Here is a 26,341-nt window from a genome sequence, read left to right as displayed (position 1 = left end):
TGCCTCAGCGCGTGTGGCTCATTAAGTCGCGCCGACATCAACCGGACTGTACTGTGCAGGCGCAGTAGCCCTGCGCCTATGCAGAACAGCCCGGATGACGTCAGGGACGGATCTGGGGGGGGGGGGGGCAGGCAGGTCTCTTGCCCCAGGTGCAGTTAGTTGAATTCTTTAAAAGGCGGCAAAATTTGGATGGGGAATGGCAGTTTAGGCGCCAAAACCTGACCTTTAGGCTCCAAAACCTGACCTTTAGGTGCCAAGACTGGATGGGGAATGGCAGTTTAGGCGCCAAAACCTGACCTTTAGGCTCCAAAACCTGACCTTTAGGCGCCAAGACTGGATGGGGAATGGCAGTTTAGGCGCCAAAACCTGACCTTTAGGCGCCAAAACCTGACTTTGCCCCAGGCGCAACTTGGTCTAGATCCGTCCCTGGATGACGTCAGAGTGACCCAATGAGCCACACAGTGGAACGCAAGAAGATGGAGGAAGATGCTGACCTGCTAAGCTCGGTCTCTGCCCCGGAGGGTGCCGGGAGCCAACGGAGCTGCGGCGAGGGCACAGGACAGCTGCCAGGGGCTGGAGGAAGCCTGAGGTAAGTGGACTTCTTTTTTTTTTCCTCGGACCTTCCCTTTAAAGAGAAACTTTAACCCAGGGTTGAACTTTATCCCAATCAGTAGCTGATACCCCCTTTCCATATAATATTTACCTTTTCTCGTACAGATCATCAGGGGGATCTCTGTGGCTGATATTGTGGTGAAACCCCTCCCACAGTGTGATGTCATGACCATGTACCTGACAGTTTCCTGACTGCGAACCTCGTTGCATTGTGGGAAATAATAGCTTTTCCCAACTGCCAAGCAAGCAATATCTCCCTCTCAGTAACGAACATTCCGTACAGATCACCTGGCAGAACTAAAGATGACATCACCAGTGGTACATTTCAGAATGTAAATCAGGGAGAGGAAAGATTTTAAAACAGGCAAATACTTAGTAAATAATCTATAAATTAATATTATAAAAAAAATAAGCAGTTGTATTCATTATGTTATAGCAGGTAAGTTTAAATGCCAGAATGGCTTCCGGTAACCCCAGGAATTATCACCATAACCAATCTTTAAAGTGGGATATTGGGGTGAGGTGTGAGAAAGAGGGTTTTGTTTAGGGTTAACCAACCAACATGGAGAAAATGCAATACAGCCAACAAAACTAGCACTGTGCAGCCAAACAGAGTAGTGAGATACAGCACTGAAACACACAAACACCAGACCTGGGGTAACAGGCACAATATAGTTATTATTTATATAGCACCAACATCCTCCACAGCGCTGTACAGAGTACATAGCCTTGTCACTTATCTGTCCCTCAGAGGAGCTCACAACGTAATCCCTGCCATAGTCATATGTCTATGTATATACAGGGCCGGATTTAGGCCAAGGCCACCTAGGCCATGGCCTAGGGCACCACAATGGCAAGGGCACCAAAGCAGCAGGCTAAACTGGTGCAAACGCTGCAATGCAGGGATATCAACTGAGCGCCTGACCGTGGTAAAATTAACTGTTTATTTCCAACACCAAAATATTACCCAAATAAAATTTTTAATGGGAAAAAAAAAATACAATAAAAAAAAAAAAGACATAAATAGTTTCATAAGGGTCTGAACTTTTTAAATATGCATTTGAAGGGGATATACTACGAACATTTTTAAAATTATAAGCTTGTAAATAGTGATGGACGCAAAACGGAAAAAATGCACCTTTGTTTCCAAATAAAATATTGGCGCCATACATTGTGATAAGGACAAAATTTAAATGGTGTCATAACCGAGGCAAGCGGGCAAATAAAATACATAGGTTTTAATTATGGTAGCGTGGATTATTTTAAAGCTATAATGGCCGAAAACTGAGAAATTTTTTCCATTTTTTTCTTATTAATCCTGTTAAAATGCGTTTATAAAAAAATAATTCTTAGCAAAATGTACCACCCACAGAAAGCCTAATTAGTGGCAGAAAAAACAAGATATAGATCAATAAATTGTGATAAGTAGTGATAAAGTTATTAGCGAATGAATGGGAGGTGAAAATTGCTCTGATGCATAAGGTGAAAAATCCCCGCGGGCTGAAATGGTTAACTGTAAGGTTTTGGGATGTGAGAGGAAACCGGAGTGCCCGGAGGAAACCCACGCAGACACGGGGAGACCATACACACTCCATGCATATAGTGCCCTGGCTGGGACACAAACCAGGAACCCAGCGCTGCACGGTGAGAGCGCTAACCACAACACCGCCATAGTTGCTGAGAAACTGTAAATCCCATATTGCAGTTCCTCTACAAAGGCATATGGGCTTCTTGCGCTGGTCCCCTATCCTGCGCGGCAGAGAGATGGTTAACATGCGGCTCCTGTAAATGCCGCCGTGTAAATTACACGCATAATGGGGCTGACGCGATGCTCATTCACAGGAAAGGCGATGAATAATTTATAGGCTAGAAAAAATGGAAATATTTAGGGAGATTTCCAATTTTTTCAATGAATGATAATGAGCGGGGGATAAACGATGCAGAGTGACAGGCTTTGATGCTGGGGGAGGCTGCGATTGGCTGGAAAACCACACTGCGTTCATAGACGGCTGACCTGCCTATTGTCCTGAACCAGGATCTGACCTACTCTGATTTACAGGAGATGTCAAAGGATATCTCGCTGTATTATTGTAATTATAATACATACGAAAGAGGCGTGTGCTCAGACCGGGTATCACCTGACTTATATACTGGCTAAAAAAACACACGATTGGTTCGCACTATGGCCAGGGGCCCCGGACCTTTCTCACTGGCCGGGGCCCCAAGGCCAACATGCGATACCTGGAGGGGAGTGCAGAGGTTCGGGGCCCCTGGCCATAGTGCGAACCAATCGTGTGTTTTTAAACGTTTTCTTTCAGCTCTAGGACATGGCGGACAAGTGAGCGGTTAGGGAGGGACCCCATGTGGGAGGGATGCCTGCACGGGGCGGTCCTGCTAGCGACGCAATCTTGCGATGGCGTCCAACTGAAGCCTCCCACCTGAATGCTAATGGCTGCTAGATGTGGTATGGCAGGTAAAGGGTGTATGACAGTGCATCCTGATTGGCTGACGAGCACCTGCTGACCACTTTAAATGTAGCTGGATGCATGTACTGCTGTGTTCTATTGCTTGTGTGTGTTGAATTTGATATACTGGCTGCCAATTGTCTATTGACTAATTAAAATGGCATAACAAATGCATATTGCATCGGCTTGCCAGAATGTGCAGGGTCTAAGCTAACTCACTGCTGTATCCTGCAGAAGTGGGCCCCACCAGATGCTTCCACTACCAAGAGGGCCACCTACACCCCTCTACACCATCACCACATGGATGGTCCCTCCCGGGCAGGGGTGGGCTATCTGCGGGCCTCTGCTCCTCCCCCTCCCTAGGGGTGCAGTCGCTATGCACCTTAATGGTAGCAGTGCTCGGGGTGCTGTCAGCGCTACCCTCCATTTCTTGGGGGTATGGGAGGCCTACATGTGGCGTCCCTTTTGAGAGGCAAAGAATTACTGTATTTTTTGGACAATAAGACTCACCTTTTCTCCCCCAAAAGTGGAGAAAACCGTCCCTGCATCTTATACAGTAGTCCAAATGTAGTTCCTGACTTGTGAACGCCTGCCAATATGAACCTCCAACCCGCCACAATGTCGGGGACTCCCTGTACTGTACCCATGCAGAGGAGGACACAGGGGGACAAACTGAGGACACAAAGGAGCATAGAGGTGGACAGAAGGGGGACACAAAGGAGGACACATGGGAAACAGAGGTGGACACAGGGAGAAACAAGAGGTACAAGGGGGCATAATTCACAAGATACCCCTTCACCATGGATGTACCAGGTTTAGTAGAAAAACCTCTAAATCTAGGTGTGTCTTATGATTAGGAGTGTCTTATAGTCTGAAAAATACGGTACAGACCTAACCAATCTTATGGATCTGCCATTAACAATATTTTTACTCATTTGAAAATGAATAAGTATTACTAATGTTTTCATATAGTGCATCCGCTTACGTATAAAAATGGAGCTGGAGACTGCCGGTAGCAGAATTTCATCGAAATTACAGATATTCTACTACTTAATTTCCAATTGTAAAGTATCAGTAATCTTTACGGATAATTTACTACGACCTAGCTAGCCCTAATCTCAGGGACAGTGGGGGGTGGTGCTGTACCTATATACAGAAAGCACAGCGGAAGCATTATATATTACCTGCTCCTGGTGATCGCATCTCCACTTCCTGGTTAGTTTGCAGGTGTCCTGCAACCAGCCGATCACCATGTGGGGACTGAAGCCGGAAAGCAGGACAGCCAGACAGTTTGTATTGTTTAACCACTTCAGCCTAACTGGACGAAAATTTTCGGCTAGTTAGGCTGCGCGCACTCCCGCGGGTCGTGCGCGCTCCCGTGCCCCCCCCCCCCCCCCCCGTGCGCGCTCCCGCTGGGGGCCGTTAGCCCAGCGAACAATGATAGGGATTATAAATCCCTTTCACTGATCGGACCCCCCCCCCGGAGAAAAGCCGACAGCGCCTCTTCAGACGCTGCGGCTTTTCTGAGATCAAAAAGTTCCCCTGCTTCTATCTTCTTCCTGGGAGCGAGATCGATCGCTCCCAGGACTTTTTGACTGTGGCCATCTTGTGGCCAAATAGCTAACTACACCAAAAACACTTAACACTGAATAAAATACATTTACAAACATTTACAATTCCCTGTTTACCTCCCACACCCAAAAATACCCACATACAAGTTTCAATTAAAAAAAAAAAATTACAATAATAAAAAAAACAAAAAACATAAATAGTTACCTAAGGGTCTAAACTTTTTAAATATTCACGTCAAAGGAGTATATCAATATGATTTATTAAATTATGGCCTTCTAAATAGTGATGGACGCAAATTGAAAAAATGCACCTTTATTTCCAAATAAAATATTGTCGCCATACATTGTGATAGGGACATAATTTTAACGGCGTAATAACCGGGACATATGGGCAAATACAATACGTGAGTTTTAATTATGGAGGCATGTATTATTTTAAAACTATAATGGCTGAAAACTGAGAAATTATGAATGTTTTCAGTTTTTTTCTTATTCTTCCTGTTAAAATGCATTTACAGTAAAGTGGCTCTTAGCAAAATGTACCCCCCAAAGAAAGCCTAATTGGTGGTAGAAAAAACAAGATATAGATCAATTCATTGTGATGAGTAGTGATAAAGTTATTGGCAAATGAATGGGAGGTGAACATTGCTCGGATGTAAAAAATTCTCAACCCTGTAGGCTGAAGTGGTTAAACATAATAAATATGTCAGCCTCCATATCCCACTCACCTCATGTGTGCTGTTACCTTCTTGGCAGTAATCCCGACCCAGGCTTGGGTGAAACAAAGATCCTGGCAGCAGTAGTCCCGAGCCTGGCTCGGGGTGACCGCCGGGGTTTGTAGAGACGCAGCGCGGCATCGTTCGTCACTCACCTCTCCCAGGATCCGGACGCCCATCTACTTCCGGTCCTCGGAGGCTTTCGATCTCTCAGGTGAGATTGCCGTTTGTCACACGACTACAGACAGTGATCTCACCAAAGGGGTAGAGCTCCACCCAGAGGACAGGAAGAAGACCTGCTGCGCCGGATCCTGGGGGAAGGGGGGGTGAGTAATGTGTAGGGCTGTAGGTAATCTCTCTGCAGTATGATTTTTTTTCCTGCTTTTAGGGTCTAAAAGCACATCCGAGAATTGTACCGTTTTTAGACCCTAAATTCAGGAAATAATTATACTGCATGAGAGGTTAAAGTGGACCTGAACTCTTGCACAGGACAGAAGTAAAATATAGACCCTGTACCCTGTATGTATTTAGAGTTACAGACTCCCCAGCAAGCTCATGGCGAACCAGAACTCATTGGAGTTTGTAAGGAGCTACAATGGACCTAAAAGCCCTCTTACGAAAATGCTAAGACAAAAGTTTGCTTTCTTAAAGACCGCCCCAGGCCAATGGGCATGGTCGCGGTGGCAGCCCTAGGATTGGCGTAAAGTCCTGGAGCTGCATTTTGCAGGAGATCGCGCGCAGGCTGCGCGCGCATCTCCTGCTTGGGGGGCGGAGCTCTGCCCCCTCTTCAGTCTCCGAGCGGCTATTGCCGCTCGGGAGACTGTTAGACGACGTGATCGCCGTGTATTTACATGTACAGCGCTGTGATCGGCAGCAGCGCTGTACCGGGGACAGCCGTGTGACACAGCTGTCCCCCTGGGGGACAAGAGAGCGATCGGCTCTCATAGGGTGAAGCCTATGAGAGCTGATCGCTATGATTGGCTGGCTGGGGGGAGGGAGGGTTTGAAATACATAAATACATAGATAAGTTAAAAAATAGTAAAAAATAATTTAAAAAAAAAAACCACATAAATATTTATTAAAAAAAAAAAAAAAAACACCTGGGGGGCGATCAGACCCCATCAACAGAGAGGTGTGTTGGTGGGGAGAAAAGGGGGGGGGAACCACTCGTGTGCTGTGTTGTGCGGCCCTGCAGCTTGGCCTTAAAGCTGCAGTGGCCAATTATGGAAAACACAGCCTGGTCTTTAGTGGGGTTTACCACTGTGAACCTCAAGTGGTTAAAACAGAAAGTATTTGCAATAATTCAAGTTGGAGTGAGCTCTGAGATGTCTCTCATGATGCCTTACTACTGAATATGCGAATCGCCCATTGTTGTCCCCGTAAGCTAACCACACCTCCTAGATTGCAGGGACAACAATGGGTGATTTGCATATTTCAGCAGTGATGCACTGGGAGAAATCTTGGAGCTTACTCCAACCTGAATTATTGAAAATACTTACAGTATGTATTTAGGGAGTTTAGCTTGTCTAATCCCCCCTCATCTGTGACTAATCACAAGTTGTAATTTGATCTGTCAGCTGTGTCAACTCCGGGAATTTTGGCAGAGCTGCAAATTGGTAAACACAGGATATAAATGTCTGCTTCCATGAAAGCAGGAAGTAGACACAATGCAGATATATTGCAGGATTTCTATTAGCTGTAACAAAGAAATGTTTTTCTGGAAAGGTTATTATGCTGTTGCTTATCTTTTAGAGCAGAGAGGAAGTTCTAAGTTCAGGTCTGCTTTAAAGGGGAACTGAAGTAAGAGGTATATGGAGGCTGCCATATTTATTTCCTTTTAATCAATACCAGTTGCCTGGCAGCCCTGCTGGTCTATTTCTCTGCAGTAGTCTCTGAATCACACCACGAAACAAGCATGCAGCTAGTCTTGTCAGATTTGACAATAATGTCAGAAACACCTGATCTTCTGCATGCTTGTTCAGGGGCTGTGGCTAATAGTATTAGAGGCAGAGGATCAGCAGGGCTGCCAGGCAACTGGTATTGCTTAAAAGGAAATAAACATGGCAGCCTCCATATCCCTCTCTCTTCGGTTCCCCTTTAAGAACAGAGTGAAAAGCTGAGAATGGATACATTTAGTCATTTCAGTTTCTTTAGCGGGAAGCTGCGGTTATTCTGTAATAATTCCTCTCTGGTTATTCTGCTTTCCCCGCTCTGCCGCCGCCGCGTCTCCGCTGATTAATAAAATAACGTTTAGAGTGGGTGAGCAAACATTTACTGAACCGCAGAGATCGTCAAACAAGACGGAGCGAAGAGAGGAAATTAAAATCGACCCAGTCAATAGGAAAGCGTTATTTAACTTCGTGTGATGGCGACTCTATGTTAATCCACACGCCGGCTCGACTTCTTTTAAATGATATCGCGATTTTGTTACTATAGAGAAAGGGGGGGGGGGGGGAACCATCGCTCAGTTCAGAGCCATACACCACAAGGAATTCTACAACCCGGACATCAGAGTTCTTACGTTAGGTGATTCTGCAGAGATGACAGCGACAGCCATTCCGAAGGATTAAGCCGTACGCTTGTTGAGTTTTCTGTCCGACTGACTTTAAGGTTTGATTCTTAAAGTGAACCTCCGGACTAAAAATCTACTCAGCAGCACTGAAAAGGCTTGGTGTTTCTTTATCAGTTTCACAGCATCAGAACTTTGTTTTTCTTACCAAAGCATCATTTTTAGCTCCACCCATCAAAGAAAAAAAGCCCGGGCTTTTTTTCCCTGATGCTGTGCAGAGTATGATGGGATTTCCTATGTTGTTATTCACGTTGCCTAGCAACTGGGAGAGGTGCTCAGGACACAGGACTTCCAATGCTCCCTGTCACCTCCTTTCAACCAAAAAGATGGCTGCCATCATGAAATCAAACATTTGCCTGTTCTTTGAAAACAGGGTGGGTAAGAGATTATATTACCTATCTATTTTAATTAACATAACTAATGTAACTTAATGACAGTATGTTTATTTAGGCTGGAGTTCCTCTTTAAAGAGAATCTGTAACTCAGGATTGAACTTCATCCCAATCAGTAGCTGCTACTCCCTTTCCCACGAGAAATCTTTACCTTTTCTCAAATAGATCTTCAGGGATATCTGTGCGGCTGATATTGTGGTGAAACCCCTCCCACAGTGTGATGTCATGACCATGGTCCTGACCGTTTGCTGTCTGTGAACCTCGTTGCATTGTGGGAAAAAACAGCTGTTTCCGACTGCCAAGCAAGCGGTATCTCCCTCTGTGCAAAGAACTCTCAGTAACAAACATTGCACACATAAAAAGGAGACACCGAGAGCCCAATATAGTGTAGTATGTTGAGGGTAATATGAAGGGATGTAGTGTGAGAAAAGATATACTTACAAACACAGGTTACCACATAGGCAACCACTATAGGCAGGTGAGGAGATTAGACCTGTCCTCACTCAGGGTTAAGAAGTCGCTCTCTGTAGATAAGAGAAGATAGGGGAGGGTCCTCCTTCCACCAAAGGTGGGCACTGTAGTATCGTTGATGAACAGAGGCGCCAGCAGGATAAAAACAAATGTTAAAAGTTTTAAAATATGCTGGGAGGCAGCGGTGGACTTACCTCCAAAAGCAGACTAGACAACTGTCTGTTGGTGCCCGTGTTCATCAACGAAACATTCCACACAGATCACCTGGCAGGACTAAAGATGTCACCATTAGTGATAAATCTCAGAATGTAAATCAGAGAGAGGAAAGATTTTACAATGGGCAAACACTGACTAAATAATCTATAAATTAATATTGTAAACAATAAGTCATGCAATCCATTATGTTTCACTACCGTTCCTCTTTAAAGTAAGTCTTAAGTGAAAAAAAAAATGTGGTTAGTTACTTAGCTGGAGCTTCTTGTAGCCCAATGAAGGCCCCTGCCATCATTTCGCATTGCTCTGTTTCCTCGGTGTCCCTCTCTGTAAGCGTCTCGTCGATCACACACCCGTAGTCAGGAAGGTTCTGCACATGTGCAGTAGCAATTTTTACTTACTGCACAAAGACAGAATGCTCCAGGGTACAGGAGCGCGATGGGGGGGGGCACACAGAGGGGGACAGTGGAAGAATGGAGCAGCGCAGAATGACGGCGAGGGAACAGGAGGGTAAGTAACTAGCTGCATTTTTTTTTCTTTTAAAGAGAACCTGTAACATCAAAAAGTTCCCCTGGGGGGTACTCACCTTGGGAGGGGGAAGCCTCAGGGTCCCAATGAGGCTTCCCACGCTATCCTCTGTCCAACGGGGGTCTCGCTGCAGCCCTCCGAACAGCTGCGATGTAAATATTTACCAGCTCCTGCGCAGGCGCTGTGGCGGCTCTCGGCTCCGAAATAGGAGGAAATACCCGATCGCTGGCGGGCCACTCTACTATGCAGGCACAAGTCTCCGGCACCTGCGCAGTAGAGCGGACCGGACTGAGATCGGGTATTTCCGTCTACTTCGAAGCCGAAAGCCGCAACAGCGCCTGCGCAGGAGCCTGTAAAGGTAAATATTGAACAAGCTGTCGGATCTGTCGGGCCGCTGTTCGGAGGGCTGCAGCGAGACCACCATGGGACAGAGGACGGTGTGGGAAGCCTCATTGGGCTTCCCCCTCCCGAGGTGAGTACCCTCCAGGGGAACTTTTTGATGTTAGTGTCTCTTTAAAGTTTCCTTTAAGGGGAAACTGTAGTGTAAATAACATCATGAACACAATTGCTTATTTGTTTTACATTAGTCATTTATAGATTATTTAGTCAGTGTTTGCCCATTGTAAAATCTTCCCTCCTCCCTGATTTACATTCTGAGATTTATCACTAGTGGTGACATCTTTCGTCCTGTCAGGTGCAGCTCTGCAGAATGATTGTTTCTGAGAATTCCGAAGGCAGTAAAAATAATGCCTGATCTCCCAGAATGCTCTGGGAGGAGAGTTCTGCATAAATAGCACCACTGGGAAGGCAGGGGCACATGCCAATATACAGCTATATAGATATAGGAAGTATTTCTGATGCTGAAAGCAGGAAAAATTACCATAAAAGTGGGTATCTTGAAACATTTACTGCATTCTAATATACTGTATGTCACTACAGGGTCTCTTTAATATATAGGTGCAACTCGAAAAATTAGACTATAGTGCAAAGTCCATTTCAGTAACTCCACTTAAAGGGACCCTGAGCAGTGGAAATAAATGAAATCGGTACCTACCTGGGGCTTCCTCCAGCCCACCGTAGGCCGCAAAGTCACCCGGCGTCCTCCTGGCTCCTCTCCCGGTCACGCTGTAGACTTCACTACTGGCGACACCCGGGACGAGTGTTGGCCCGACACTTCCTGAACGGTCATGCTTCGCATCATCACGCCGTCTGCTATGCGTCATTACGGAGGCGTGACAGTCTTGCGCATGCGCGTTTTATTCTAACTCTGAACCGCGCATGCGCAGGACTTTAACACCGGCTGGTGTGATGACGCATAGCGTCACCACTCAGAAAGTGTCAGGCCGACACTCGGCCCCAGTCTGCAGCGTGATCGGGAGAGGAGCCAGGAGGACGCGCAGGGACTTTGCGGCCTACGGTGGGCTGGAGGAAGCCCCAGGTAAGTACCGATTTCATTAATTTCTAGTGTTTAGGATCCTTTTAAAAGGTGAAACTATATGAAATAGGAGCCCTTGGCAGGCGTTTTGGACTAATTAGCTGATTAGAGGCTGACACTTTGAGCCTAGAATATTATACCTTTACAGATGGTCTGAGAATTAGATTTTGGGGTTCTCAGAAGCTGTAAACCGAAATCATCAAAAGGGTAGACATTGGTGTGTAGTTCCCTGATTGGTTTTTGTATATATTTTTGCATAATTTGTCACTTCCTGGGGGTGGGTATATATTACCTGGTTGGACTGTGGGTGGTACACCTGAGGAAGGGCTCCGCCCAAAACATGCAGTGTGTCCACTACAGCTTGTCGCTGCATACAGCCGTGTCCTTCTTTGATTAAAGATAAACCGTAACCAAGAATTGAACTTCATCCCAATCAGTAGCTGATGCCCCCTTTTACATGAGAAATCTATTCCTTTTCACAAACGGATCATCAGGGGGCGCTGTATGGCTGATTTTGTGGTGAAACCCCTCCCACAGTGTGATGTCAGCACCTCACAGCACTGAGATGCTGACATCACACGGTGGAAGCCTTGTTGCACTGTGGGAAATAACAGCTGTTTCAAACTGCAAAAAATGCAAGCAGCATCTCCTTCCACTGACATCACCTGCCAGCAGTAAAAATGTCACCATGTGATAAATGTCAGAATATAAATCAGGGAGAGGAAAGATTTTGCAATGGGCAAACACCGACTAAATCATTTATACATAATTATTGTAAAAATTAAGCACTTTTTTCATTATGTTATTTTCATTGGAGTTCCTATTTAAAATTATAACAAATAAAGGCTTGAAATACTTTGCTATGCATTTAAAGGACAACTGGAGAGAGGTATATGGAGGCTGCCATGTTTATTTCCTTTTAAGCAATACCAGTTGCCTGGCAGCCCTGCTGATCCTCTGCCTCTTATACTTTCAGCCATAGCCCCTAAACAAGCATGCAGCAGATCGGGTGTCTCTGCCATTACTGTCAGATCTGACAAGATTAGCAGCGTGGATGATCGATGGACGCGTGTCTTTTTTCAGCCCAAATAACTACGTAACTATGCTTGTTTCTGGTGTTATTTAGACACTTCTGCAGCCAAACAGACCAGCAGGGCTGCCAGGCAACTGGTATTGTTTACAAAGAAATAAACATGGCAGCCTCCATAGTCTTCTCACTTCAGTTGCCCTTTAACCTCCTTGGTGGTATCCCCGTATGTGACACGGGGTAAGCCGCCGGAGGGTGCCGCTCAGGCCCTGCTGGGCCGATTTACATAAAAAATTTTCAAACACGCAGCTATCACTTTGCTAGCTGCGTGTTTGGTCTGATCGCCGCCGCCGATGCGCCGCTACCCGCCGCGATACAGGCCTCCCCCCCGCATACCCCTTGCGCAGCCTGGCCAATCGCCACCAGGCTGCGCTATTGGGGTGGATCAGGATTCCCTGTGACGTCACGACGTCGGCGACTCCGTTTATTGCCATGGCGACGGGGGAGGCCTCAAGGAAATCCCGTTCAGAACGGGATTTCCTTATGGGCAAGCGGCGCCGGCGGCGATCGGTGAGTACGGGGGGACGCCGCAGGGAGGGGGGAAGCATGTAGCTAGCGCTAGGCTAGCTACATGCAAAAAATTAAAAAAAAAACCTCCCGCAGCCGCGCAGCCGCGCAGCCACACATATCATACCGCCAGGGAGGTTTATGAGTCTATGTCATATATTAGTTTCAAAAACTTTTGCACCAAATTCAAATTTTTCCGAGTTTCACCTGTAGTGTGCAAAATACACATGTGCAGAAAACTGCGTAGAGAAGTGAGAGCCGGAGTGTTTCTAGCCCCAAAGTTTGGTGGCACGTGCCCCGGATCTATTCTGAGCTGCCCCCCAGGCAGAGTCAGGCAGCGGGCGGCAGTACTCAACTCCACCCAGCACCCCCCTCCCCACTGAAGCACCACAGCATCCAACATACCCCCCCCACTGATGCACCACATCTCCCAGCATACCCCCATTGAGGCTCCACAGCTCCCAAGATATCGCCATAGAAACACCACATCTCTTAGAACGCTGTTAAAGAGACACTTAAGCCAGAAAAAAAAAAAGAGTTTTACTCACCTGGGGCTTCTACCAGCCCCTTGCAGCAGTCCGGTGCCCTCGCAGCCCCTCACTAATCCTCTGGTCCCCCGCTGCCAGCTAGTTTCGTTTTTGCCGACAGGCCCGTCAGGACTGTCCACGCGTAGCTTTTTCCGCATTCCCGAATGTAATTACGGTAGCTCTATTGCGGGCCGCAATACGAACGCATAGATATGCGGCAACGTGTATTTTTGTACGCGTTGCGGCCTGCAATATCGCTAATTACAGTCGGGAATGCAGAAAAAGCTACGCGGGGCTAGTCCTGACGGGCCTGTCGGCAAAAACGAAACTAGCTGGCAGCGGGGGACCAGAGGATTAGTGAGTGGCTGCGAGGGCACCGGACTGCTGCAAGGGGCTGGTAGAAGCCCCAGGTGAGTAAAACTCATTTTTTTTCTGGCTTAAGGTTCACTTTAAGTTTTTTATCTTTTTTTTTTTTTTTTTTTTTTTTTAGTTTTAGGTTCACTTTAAGTTCATGTAAATGTTGCTCCACTCATGACCACACCCACATTCTGTTGCATCGACACACCCATTTTTCGACTGCAGTGCCCCGAATCTCCTAGCAACGCCCCTGCGTGAGAGATAAAGGCAACATATACAGCAATGTATTCTGACTGACGAGCACATATTCTCCCAGGAACAAGCCTGGAGGTGGATAGCTTTTACCATCCACAGTCAGGAGAGATACACATTTCCATTCAGGCCAATATAATTATAATTCCACTCATGTAGCGCACATGTTAATACGCCCATGTGGAATAGCATATGTTGGGGGGAAAAAACCCAGCAGAGTGATTAAACAATAGGACTGAATGCTGTAACTCTGCAATTATAAGTAATAACTCAGAATTGGCCGTTTTCAACCATTTTATATTAAAAGGTTATTGGAACTCGCAATTAATTAAGGTCTTAGCATGACCGCGTGCTCAGAGGATGGAGGGTGGAGACGGAAAGACAGACAGCGAGGAGTGAGGATACATAGAGGGGAATTAATTATATATGTTAACAATGAATGATATACATTAAGAAAAGATATACGGTACATTATACTCTGGAGGTTAAAGAGGAACTGTAGTTAAAATAACAATAATTAAAATTGCTTATTTTTTTACACTGTCCATTCATAGATGATTTAGTCACTGTTTGCCCAGGGGCGTAACAATAGGCCCTGCAAGGGATGCAGCTGCAGGGGGCCCTTAGGTGGAGTTGCCTGAGAGGGGGCCCCTGGCTCTGCGGTCCTCCAGGGCCATTTTTAAGGGCAGGAGGGGGCGCAGCGCAAGAAGGGGGAGCAGCAGGTACAAACAGCAGCGGGGAAGAGGGCCCCACTCCCCCTCTCCCTCACCCCAAGCTACCATCAGCACTCCCCCCTCCAGCAATGACAGGGGTAGGTGGCCATCCAAAGTTTCGAGGGGGGGCCCTGTGATTTCTAGTTATGCCCGTGTTTGCCCATTGTAAAATATTTCCTCTCTCTGATTTACATTCTGAAATGTATCACTGGTTGTGACATCTTTAGTTCTGCCAGGTGATCTGTACGGAATGTTCGTCACTGAAAGTTCTATGAACAGAGGGAGATGTTGCTTGCTTGGCAGTTGGAAAAAGCAGTTATTTCCCACAATGCAATGAAGTTCACAGACAGGAAACTGTCAGGAATGGATCATGGTCATGACATCATACTGTGGGAGGGGTTTCACTACAATATCAGCCATACAGATCAGACCCCCCTGATGATCTATTTGAGAAAAGGTAAAGATTTCTCATGGGAAAGGATTAGGCACCACCAGAGGGGGTCCAAGAGCACTTTCGGACGCCAGTCGGATATCCGGATGCAGCGTCATGCGTCTTGTGGCGAAATAGTAAAACTACATCAAAAAACATTTTATTTCATAAAAATACCTACACTTACATCTAAAATTAACTATAAAAAATACATAAATAGTTGCCTTAAGGACTGAACTTTTTTAATAGGTATGTGAAGAGGGTATATAACTGTTATTTTTTAATTTGCGGGCTAAGGCTACTTTCCCACCAAGACGTTGTGTTTTAGGGGACGTTATGGTCGCATAACGTGCCCCTAACGCAACGCATGGTGGTGTTGAAGTTGGACGTCAGATTGAGCTGCGTTATGCAGGTCTTAAAGCAGCCGCTCCAGGTTAGTGATAGGAAGTCCGGATCTTTTTAAGGATTCGGATCATTTAAATCGGATCATTGAAAAGATCCGGATCTTTGAACCGAATCATTTGAATCATTTTACTAGGGAAGCAGACTGGGGGTGAAATGACTAGCAGGACAGGATTTTCCCTGCACTGTACATTCTGTATGTTCCTGTTTCTTCCAGACAGACATCCACTGTGAACCGAATCTTTCATTGTGATGATCCGGATGATTAGACTCACAAAAAAGATCCGGATCAAATGAACGATTCGCTCATGATCCGGACAACACTACAGTCCCACCACTAGTCTCCACAGTGCAGTGAATATTAATTAGCCATGTGGCTGGCCTCGGAGGAGGAGGGGTGACCTCCTCCTCCATCATTACTGAGCATGTGCAAACAGACTAACGTGGCTTAGCCCAGTATAACGTACAGCATGCAGCACTTTCTTTAAACGTGCTGCGTTACAATGTAACACAACGTGTGCACTGTGAACAGCACATTGATTTTACAGTGCTGTGAGTAAGGCTGCGTTACTGGCTGCTGTAACGTGGGACTTTAACGTCCCACTGTGAAACCAGCCTTATAATTAGTGATGGTCACAAAACTGAAAAAATGCACCTTTATTTCTAAATAAAATACTGGCGCCATACATTGTACTAGGGAAATACTTTAAACGTTGCAATAACCGGGACAAATGGGAAAATAAAATGTGTGGGTTTTATCCACAGTAGAACGTTTTATTTCAACACTATAATGGCAGAAAACTGAGAAATAATTAATTTTTTCCATTTTTTTCTTATTATTCCAATTAAAATATGTTTAGAATAAAATAATTCTTAGCATATTGTACCTCCCAAATAAAGGCTAATTGGTGGGGAAAAAAACAAGATATAAATCAAGTTGTTGTGATTAAGTTATTGACGAATGAATGGAAGGAGCGCTGACAGGTGAAAATTGCTCTGGTCCTAAAGGGGTAAAAACCCTCAGTGGTCAAGCGGTTAAATGTATCCTCTATGTAGGTCTATGGAGATGAAACGTGTGATGTAACCTTCACAGAGGAATAGATTAGCCGTATGGTATGTAACCAGCCTTTTGTGTGGGAAGAATGGCCTGGAAATGTAATACCGTATATATCACTCGGGTTTACCTTAAGTGGACATTATTACATTTACAATACTTCCATTAGCTATGCGTAGATTCATTATAATTCTCATTATAGCTCTGAGCTTGCGGACTAAAATAGTCCTGCTGCTCATCAGTGTCCCTGTAGATAAAATCTATATTTAAAATCTAAAATGGTTTCGGCACTTGAAGACGCTGAGAAAACGAGGCTCCCAGGATGTAGAGTGATTGCCAGAGATTGTATAATCAGCGGGTCTGGGGAGGGGTGATGAGGTGACATCACTGCACTCTGCTCGGCTACACAGGCCTAAAAGGGGTGTGTCTGAGACCACACATGAGGAGTGTAACAGCTTCGCTGTAAAGTGTGGTCTGTCACCTGACAGAAAGACTGCGGACGAACAAAAACATATTAATATGAAACGGTGTTCGTTCCACGACAGAGATGTGAAAGGTAAAATAATATTTGAGCTTGACGTTCAGCAACCTATCAAGGCTACAACTTTTATCTACAAAGCCCAAGTATTTAGCCTATCAACCACCATTTTAATAAGTAGTTTGTAAGTGCTCGAGACCAATTTAATTAGAAAATTTTATTTCTCTTGATATTTTCTTGTTACTAAGTAGCAACTAAGGCAGGGCTCACGCTCATTAAAATAACGTACATTTTGCCCCATAGTGTGAAATGTGCACCACCGCAAATATGGGCTGTTTGGGATTCAGGATTTTTGGGCAGCACGGTGGCGTAGTAGTTAGCACTCTTGCCTTGCAGCGCTGGATCACTGGTTCAAATCCCAGCCAGGCACTGTCTGCATGGATTTTATATTGGGTTTCCTCTGGGCACTCCGGTTTCCTCCCATGTCCCAAAAACATACAGATAGGTTAATTGGCTTCCCCCTGAATTGGCCCTAGACTACGATCCATACACTACACGATACATACATACACATATGACTATGGTAGGGACTAGATAGTGAGCCCCTCTGAGGGACAGTTAGTAACAAGACAATATACTCTGTACAGCGCTGCGGAAGATGTCGGCGCTATATAAATACATAAATAATAATAATACATTTTGAATTTTTTTGCATTTCATCAGCGTTAAAAAAGAAGAAGAGACAACTTTCTGCTTTTTTTTCCCATACCACGCTGCATTGCTCCGCCTATTGCATGTTGCCCTTAAAGAGACACTGAAGCGAAAAAAAAATATGATATAATGAATTGGTTGTGTACTATGAATAATTACTAGAAGATTAGCAGCAAAGAAAATATTCTCATATTTTTATTTTCAGGTATATAGTGTTTTTTCTAACATTGCATCATTCTCTAATATGTGCAGATTACACAACACTCAGCATTTAAAATGATTCTTTCAGAGCAGTCTGTGAACTAATGACCTCTCCTCTGCCAGAGAAAAAGTAAATAGTTAACTAACAGTTGAGATAATAAAAGTCAGAAGACAGCCCTCTCCACGACTTTGAAAGTCGTAGAGCTTAATGGCTTGTTTGCATAGAGATAACAACTGGAGTTTCTTAACTCTTCCTGTACTGGAAACAATTAGACTGATGTATCTGATCTTAATGTTTTATTTCTTAGCTGTACTACACATACAAATCATATTATCATAATTTTTTTTTCGCTTCAGTGTCTCTTTAATTAGAAAATTGCAATAAAAATAAAAAAAAAAATCACTCACAGAAAACGCAGTCAAAACCAGCCTTATCAGCCTGACAACAGCCTGTACTCACATGCAAACTGTCGTCAGAACGACCGCTCCGCGGGCAGCAGTTTAAAAAAATCCAGTGTGTGAACATGGATTTGGATTTTGTTCATATTAATTACCTCACGATTATTACAAACTCTGCACTTTGTACCGGCTCTGTATTTTGTATAGTATATTGGTGTATAACATTGTCTATATTATTTTGTACCCCATGTTTCTTTCTTACTTTGTACAGAGCCATGGAATATATTGGCGCTTTATAAATCAATATTAACCACCCTGGCGTTCTATTTCCCCAGGATTTCCGTGCCCAAATTGGTACAATTAATTTTCATAACCTTTTTCCTGTAACTTACCAACATGAGTCAAGCAAGAGTTTAGTATACAATAGGAGTATAATAAAATCGTCAAACACAAATTCTTGTCAAAAATAAAATGAAATTTATTAATGACAAACAGAAATAACTTTAAATCAATGCAGTAATAAATAATAATACAAATAAATAAATGCAGTTATATGCTGAAAATAAAGGCAGACATAAATGGAGGCAGAAATACAAATGCATGGTATATCTCAAAATACCTCCTTCGTATGATAGATTTTGAAACAAGGTATAGCACAAAGTGCAACGTCACATTCCGGACAATAAGTGCGTGTCTCTTTGCGCACTTTTTTACCTTCGGGGCCTTTTTTGGCGCAGCACACCGCACACCTTTTTGTAGGGTTAGGCTTTTGTGCGGTCGGGGGCAAATATTCAGGGAAGTGGCGTCCAGTCAGTCTCTCTGGATTCACAACATATGAGGCTCTGCGCCCCACTCTACTGGACTCCGGTGGGGGGTGCTTCAGGTAAATGTTTTCGCACAACTGCCAAATGAAGTCATGGTGTGCAACAGGCCTTTCACTGTTTTGCTTGAACAGGACATAGGCATTCCATATGCACTGTTCCAGGAGGTGCCTAAAAATTTTTTTATAGTATTTTTTTTGCTGCTTCCGGACAGCCGGATAAAAAGTCATGGCAGCATCAGCCCTGTCCACACCTCCCATGGTGTGGTTGTAGTCCACTATAGCTTGTGGCTTGTCCACCTCCCTGCTACCTCTGGTGGTGGTGTGCACGGTAGCAGCGTTGTGCACGGAACTAAGAACACAAACATCCCGCTTGTCCTTCCACCGCAGGGCCATCATTTTCCCCTTCTGCCAGGCAACAATTTCTCCCTTTTTCAAACGCCTGGCAGAAAAGGCCGGTGGAAGTTGGCGCCGGTTGGGTCTTATTGTGCCGTATGAATCCGTCTTGTGCTGGATCAGGTAGTCACAAAGTTCAGGGGAAGTATAAAAGTTGTCCGTCGTAAGACAGTACCCCTGACCCAGCAACGGCTCGATGAGAGTGAGCACGGATGAGGTAGCCAACCCATACTCACTGAACTGGGGACCAAACTTCGTGCCTTTGCCCGTGTACACGATAGAGTTCCAGATGTACCCAGACTTGGCCTCACAAAGCATGAAGGACTTGATCCCAAAGCGGGCCCTTTTTGATGCGATAAACTGCACCCAGCTGAGTCTCCCCTTGAAGGCCATGAGACTTTCGTCGATGGTGACATCTCGATCTGGTGTATAGGCATCCCGGAAATTGCCTACCATCATCTGGTAGATGTCCCAGATCTTCTTCAGCTTGGGTGCAGGATGGGTGGCCTCATCGAAGTCCTCGTTGTTCGCGAAGTGTAAGAACTTCATGATGAGGCTGAAGCGGTACTCCGGCATCACACAACCAAAGAACGGAGTGGCAATCATCCGGTTGGTGGACCAGTACCACTTCTGCAGCGGCTTACCGACCAGTCCCTGGAGGAAGATGAGGCCCAGGAACAACCAGATGTCATCCCTGGTGACCGGTTCCCACCTCCTGCTCCTGGAAAACCTGCTGAGAGGAGCACCCTGCTGCTGCACTGCGTAGCGGTTGGTCTCCTCTACAATCCGCTGGATGACATCCTCGGTCAGGAAGAGCTCCAGGTAGGCCAGCGGGTTGTGGTCGCAGTTGCGCTTCTGCCCAGGTACCCCAGTGAAAGGGAACCTGGGTGGCGGAACTTGGTCCAGGCTCTCCAGCTCACACCATGTGCGCACAACTACTGGCTCCTCGATGTCGCTGTCACTTGTGGCGTCGGTCTCTGATGACAGATCCCCTGGAATGTCACTGTCGGTAGATTCCTCCGCCACAGACTCGACATCACTGCCGCTATCCTCAAAGACGTCCATCAGCTCCTGGTCACATAGACGCCTCCGGGAGGATGAAGCCATGACTCCAAACAAGATACGGGGTCAGCGGCAAAAAAAAAAAAAAAAAACACACAGAAATCACAGCGTCTTTAGAAAGACTAGCAAAACTGCAAAACTGTATGAAGCAAACGCAGGAAAATCACTCAAAGCACAGCAATCACCAAAAGTAGCTGACAAGCAGACTAGCAATGGGACACCAGTGACTCTGAAAGAGGAAGAATCAGTAACAGCCCACCCTTTTTATTCTGTGATCAGGTGTATTTACTAAACAACTTTGAATGAATGTATCATGATTGGTGTTACTTTGTAATTGTGTAATGAGTCACTTTATGATGTAATTCATGCGCCGGCCAGCAGAGGGCGCATGATACACATCACAGAAGGAAGCTGGGCATCGCCATCTTGGAAATCCGGAAATCCTCCGCACAGAGAGATACAGGGAGCCCGGGAGGGGAGACCACACAGCCCGCAGAGCCAGCACAGACAGCGGGATGCAGCGGACGCGCCGCCGATCGCAGTGGTAAGCCCCTGCTCCTGCATGACGAGCTCAGCTCGTCATTACCACTATTTGTATCGGCGGTATGGACGAGCTCAGCTCGTCCATACCGCCAAGCTGGTTAATAATACGAAACGACACTTGGTACGCAGATTCCTTGCTACCTGGGATGATATGTTCTGGGGGTCTCGCGTCCCCCCTGCACACCTGGGCGGAGCTACAAACAGCAAATCAGATTTCACCCAGTCATGTCAATGGAAAACATGGAAAAGGCTGCCATTCTCACAGAATTCAAGCCAGAGTCCCCACACTTGACATGTCAGGTTTTGATGCCGGGAACCCGAAAGCTCACAAGCTTGGTCATTGAGTGGCTGTGTGTCAAGGTTACAAAAAGTGGGTGGAGCCATTTCACTGGGAAAATATAAACTGCAGCCATTCTTACACTGTTAATGGCAGGGTTGTCAAACTTTGCACAGTTGGTCACTGGGTGACTGGGATTAATATTCAGGAAAATGGGTGGAGCCTACAACAGCCAATCAAAATTCACCTGTTGATTTTCAAGGGGAATATTTAAATTGCTGCCATTCTTACACTGTTAATAGCAGGTGCCTCAAACCTGGTACAGTTGGTTACTGGGTAACTGGGGTTCAAATTCTGAAAGGGGGCTGAACCACAAACAGCCAAACAGATTTGTTTAATTTCAATGGGATTTTACAAATTATTGATACCAAGGACCCCAAAGCTCATAAACTTGGTAATTGAATGATTGTATGTCAAGGTTAGAAAAAGTGGGCGGTGCCAACAACTACATTTTTTACATGGGAAAATATAAACTGCAACCATTCTTACACTGTTAATGGCAGTGTTTTCAAACTTGGCACAGTTGGTCACTGGGTGATTGGGATTGATTGATTTTCAAGGGGATTATTTACATTGCTGCTATTCATACACTCTTAATGGCAGAGGACTCAAATCTGGCACAGTCAGTCACTGGGAGACTGGGGTTTAAATTCTCAAAAGGGGCGGACCACAAACAGCCAATCAGATTTGATTAATTTCAGTGGGAAATTGCAATTTATTGATGCCAAAGACCCCACAGCTCATAAACTTGGTCATTGAGTGACTGTATGTCAAGGATAGAAACAGTGGGTGGAGCCAAAAACAACTAACTTTTTACATGGGAAAATATAAACCATTCTTACACTGTTAATGGCAGGGTTCTAAAACTTGACACAGTTGGTCACTGGGTGACTGGGATTAATACTCAGGAAAGTGGGTGGAGCCTACAACAGCCAATCAAAACTCACCTATTGATTTTCAAGGGGAATATTGAAACTGCTGCCATTCTTACACTGTTAATGGCAGAGGCCTCAAACCTGCTACAGTCGGTCATTAAGTGACTGGGGTTCAAATGCACTAAAGGGGCGGAGCCACAAACAGCCAATCAGGTTTCTTTGCTGGATAAAATGCTTCCATTCACACCATTTTGATACCAAGAACCTGAAAGCTCAAAACTTGGTCATTGTGTGTCAAGATTACAAAAAGTGGGTGGAGTCAAAAACAGATTTCCCTGGGAAAACGTAAACTGCACCCTTTCTTCACTGTTAATGGTAGGGTTCTCAAACTTTGCACAGCTGGTTACTGGGTGGCTGGGATTCATATTCAGAAAAGTGGGTTGAGCCTAAAAAAGCTAATCAAAATTCACCTGTTGTTTTTCAAGGGGAATATTGAAATTCCTGCCATTCTGTAATAGATAGCGGAGATACCGCCGCAGAGACAAGCGGCATAGCGGCTATCTCCGCGTACCAGCCGGTGGCCTCTGCCTCGCGGTTACATGCTGGTGCTCTGCCTGGTCCTTCTATTGCACATAGATTGAGGGCTACGCGCGCGCGCCAAGCAACAGGACCTTTATGCGAATAGAAGGGGAGTCAGCTGATCTGTCTAGTCAGCTGACTCCAACGGTCCTTTGGATTGGCTGAGTGATGAGGGCGGCGCTGTGGAGCATTTCTGTATATATACTACTGGTCTGTCAGTAGCTCCTCGTCTGCTGTTGCGAATGCTAGCGTGTTAGCGCTCAGACCCTAGTCAGATCCCAAAGTGTGCTAGAACCAGCTGGAGCTGGGGATCCACACTTAGCCAGATTCTGTTGATAGCTTAAAGAGACACTGAAGCGAAAAAAAAATGATGATATTATGATTTGTATGTGTAGCACAGCTAAGAAATAAAACATTAAGATCAGATACAGCAGTGTAATTGTTTCCAGTACAGGAAGAGTTGAGAAACTCCAGTTGTTATCTCTATGCAAACAAGCCATTAAAGAGAATCTGTATTGTTAAAATCGCTCAAAAGTAAACATACCAGTGCGTTAGGGGACATCTCCTATTACCCTCTGTCACAATTTCGCCGCTCCTCGCCGCATTAAAAGTGGTTAAAAACAGTTTTAAAAAGTTTGTTTGTAAACAAACAAAATGGCCACCAAAACAGGAAGTAGGTTGATGTACAGTATGTCCACACATAGAAAATACGTCCATACACAAGCAGGCTGTATACAGCATTCCTTTTGAATCTCAAGAGATCATTTGTGTGTTTCTTTCCCCCATGCACTGAAGTTTCAGGCTGCTCTTTTCTTCCTGCAAACAGCTTTGCCCTTGTTTGTAATTCCTCAGTATGTGAAAGCCCAGCCAGCTCAGAGGACGATTTATCCTGCTTGTAAAAGATAAGAGAGAAGAGAGAAGCTGCTCTAATCCTAAATAACACACAGGCAGTGTGCAGAGAGAGCCTAGAAGGGTGAGTTCATAGCAGAACCACAACACTGAAGAACTTGGCAGCCTTCCAGACACAGGCCGACAAGTCTGACAGGGGAAAGATACATTGATTTATTACAGAGACTGTGACAGTAGAAAGTGCTGCAGTAAGCCAGAACACATTAGAATAGCTTTTGGAACTTGTAGGATGATAAAAAACAGGATGCAATTTTTGTTACGGAGTCTCTTTAAAGTACTAATTGCATTGTATTATCTGTTATGACCTTCTGCTTCCTTTGACTATTCTCCTGCTCATTGATTCTGAACCTTTGCTCATCTGGATCTGGATTCCTGTTGCCGACTCTGCCTGAATGTGACATTGAATCAGCCTTCTGTCTTTGTACTTTATCTGTCCGTACGTTGCCAACCCAGCTTGTCTGACCCTCCTGTCCTCATCAGTGGGCCTAGCCACTGGTGAGGGATCTGTAGAGTTTTCACCTGCTCCTCAGGTGAAACTCAGCTGCAGCGTTGCCTGTAACACCTGCTCCTCAGGTGTCCACTAGCTGCAGTATAGTCTGAATCGCCTGCTCCTCAGGTGATCATCCTGTGTAGTACTGTCTGTAACACTTGCTCCTCAGGTGTCCACTAGCTGCAGTATAGTCTGAATCACCTGCTCCTCAGGTGATCATCCTGTGTAGCACTGTCTGTAACACCTGCTCCTCAGGTGTCCACCGGCTGCAGTATAGTCTTAATCGCCTGCTCCTCAGGTGATCATCCTGTGCAGAACTATCTGTAACACCTGCTCCTCAGGTGTTCACGAGTTGCAGTATAGTCTGAATCACCTGCTCCTTAGGTGATAATCCTTTGTAGCTCCAGCAGTGGTCCCCGATCCTCAGGCGTCCACTGACTGCAGTACCGTCTGAATCCCCTGCTCCTCAGGTGATCATTGGCTGCAGTACTGTCTGAATCACCCGCTCCTCGGGAGATCTCCTCTTCCTCATTACTGTTGCACCAAACACATTCTCTCATTGGTTGTCCTGTGTCTAGCTATACTAGCATTATTGGTGATTCTGCAGATCACCACATAATCAGGTATACCATCTGAATTATTGGTGATACTGCAGGTCACCAATAATCAGAAAATCTGTTTTGCTGACACCAATCGTTACACATTCGTGCACTGTTAATGGCACAATACTCAAACATGGTACAGTTGGTCATTGGGTCACTGGGGTTCAAATTCAGAAAAGGGGGTGGAGCCACATACATTTGTTTCATTTCACTGGGAAAATACAAATTATTGATGTCAAGGACCCCAAAGCTCACAAAATTGGTCATTGAGTGACTGTGTGTCCAAGTTACAAAAAAGTAAGCGGAGCCAAAAACAATTTTTTTGGGGGAATATATAAACTGCAGCCATTCTTACACTGTTAATGGCAGGGTTCTCAAACTTTGCCCAGATGATCACTGGGTGACTGATTAATATTCAGGGCAGTAGGTGGAGCCTATAATAGGCAATCAAAATTCAGTTGTTGATTTTCAAGGGGAATATTTAAATTGCTGCCATTTTTACACTGGTAATAGCAGATGTCTCAAACCTGCTACAGTTGGTCATTGGGTGACTGGGGTTGAAATGCTAGGGAGGGGCAAAGCCAAAAACAGCCAATCTGATTTGTTTGATTTCTATGGGAATATACAAATTATTGATGCCAAAGACCCCAAAGCTCACAAACTTGGTCATTGAGTGTTTGTGCGTTAGGGCTAGGAAAAGTGGATGAGGCCAACACCAGCTAAATACATACCCGGGCAACGCCGGGTCATCAGCTAGTCATTAATAAACTGATCCCCATCCCCTTCTTGCACCTCTGACACTGTAGTTTCCATTGGCAGGTTTTGGTGTATCAATTGTTATGTATAGAGTGCTTGGGGGGCCCCATTGTAAAACTTGCATCGGGGCCCACAGCTCCCACTGCCTGGGACAATGTGACAAACAGAACATGGCTGACCTCATTGTATCACAGGAATAAATAATCATAAACTTTTAAAGCTGTTTGCAGCTGTGTAAATCTAAACTTTAGATGAGATATATAGAAAAGTTACTTGTTATAGTTCGTTTTTCATCTCGGATCCGCTTTAAGCCACAGAATGTTTAATGTAGCGCTGATAGGCGACATGCGATTTTTTTTTTCCTTAACAAAAGCGGAATTTATCTACCAGCTATCTGGAACTCTCTCCATTGTGCGGATAATCTGCAGAATTGGCTACATAAACTCTCCGGCGGGCGGCCTTGAGCGTTGGAGATCCTCTCCTGTCGCTGCGAGGAGAGGTCTCCGGTAAAAGGCGCACAAATGCTTCCACCATAAGCACAGCGCAGGTAAGAATAATTCACAATGTGAAGTGCTCCGGGCTGCTCTTTGTTGCTGATCCACTGAATAGATTCCTCGGCGTCATTCACACACTTGGGTTTTCGAGGTATTAATGCATCTCTCATTGTCATCTCACTGCGCCGCTTCTGTACCTCTTTCTAGGAAGCGCAGAACCGCGAGGAACTGCAGCAAAAATAACAATGAATAAAACTGCTTATTTTTTCAATATTCATTTACTGATTATTTAGTCGGTGTTTGCCCATTGTAAGATCTTTCCTCTCCCTGATCTACATTCTGAAATGTATCCCTGGTGGTGACATCTTTAGTTCTGCCAGGTGATCTG

The 26,341-nt window shown here is 45.2% G+C and overlaps 2 protein-coding genes across 7 annotated transcripts in view; both read right to left on the bottom strand.

The window, feature by feature from the left end:
- Positions 1-26,341, bottom strand: part of VWA5B1 (von Willebrand factor A domain containing 5B1) — a 363,216-nt gene that overhangs the window by 315,795 nt on the left and 21,080 nt on the right. The gene's annotated exons all lie outside the window — the stretch shown is intronic.
- Positions 18,701-20,413, bottom strand: LOC137522261 (piggyBac transposable element-derived protein 4-like). The gene has a single exon (XM_068242290.1). The coding sequence runs from the start codon at positions 20,411-20,413 to the stop codon at positions 18,701-18,703; it is 1,713 nt and encodes a 570-aa protein (XP_068098391.1).

Source organism: Hyperolius riggenbachi, chromosome 6, assembly GCF_040937935.1.
Source record: "Hyperolius riggenbachi isolate aHypRig1 chromosome 6, aHypRig1.pri, whole genome shotgun sequence".
NCBI classification, from domain to species: domain Eukaryota; kingdom Metazoa; phylum Chordata; class Amphibia; order Anura; family Hyperoliidae; genus Hyperolius; species Hyperolius riggenbachi.
Note: the sequence above shows the minus strand (reverse complement) of the source record. Positions and strands in the feature narration are given on the sequence as shown.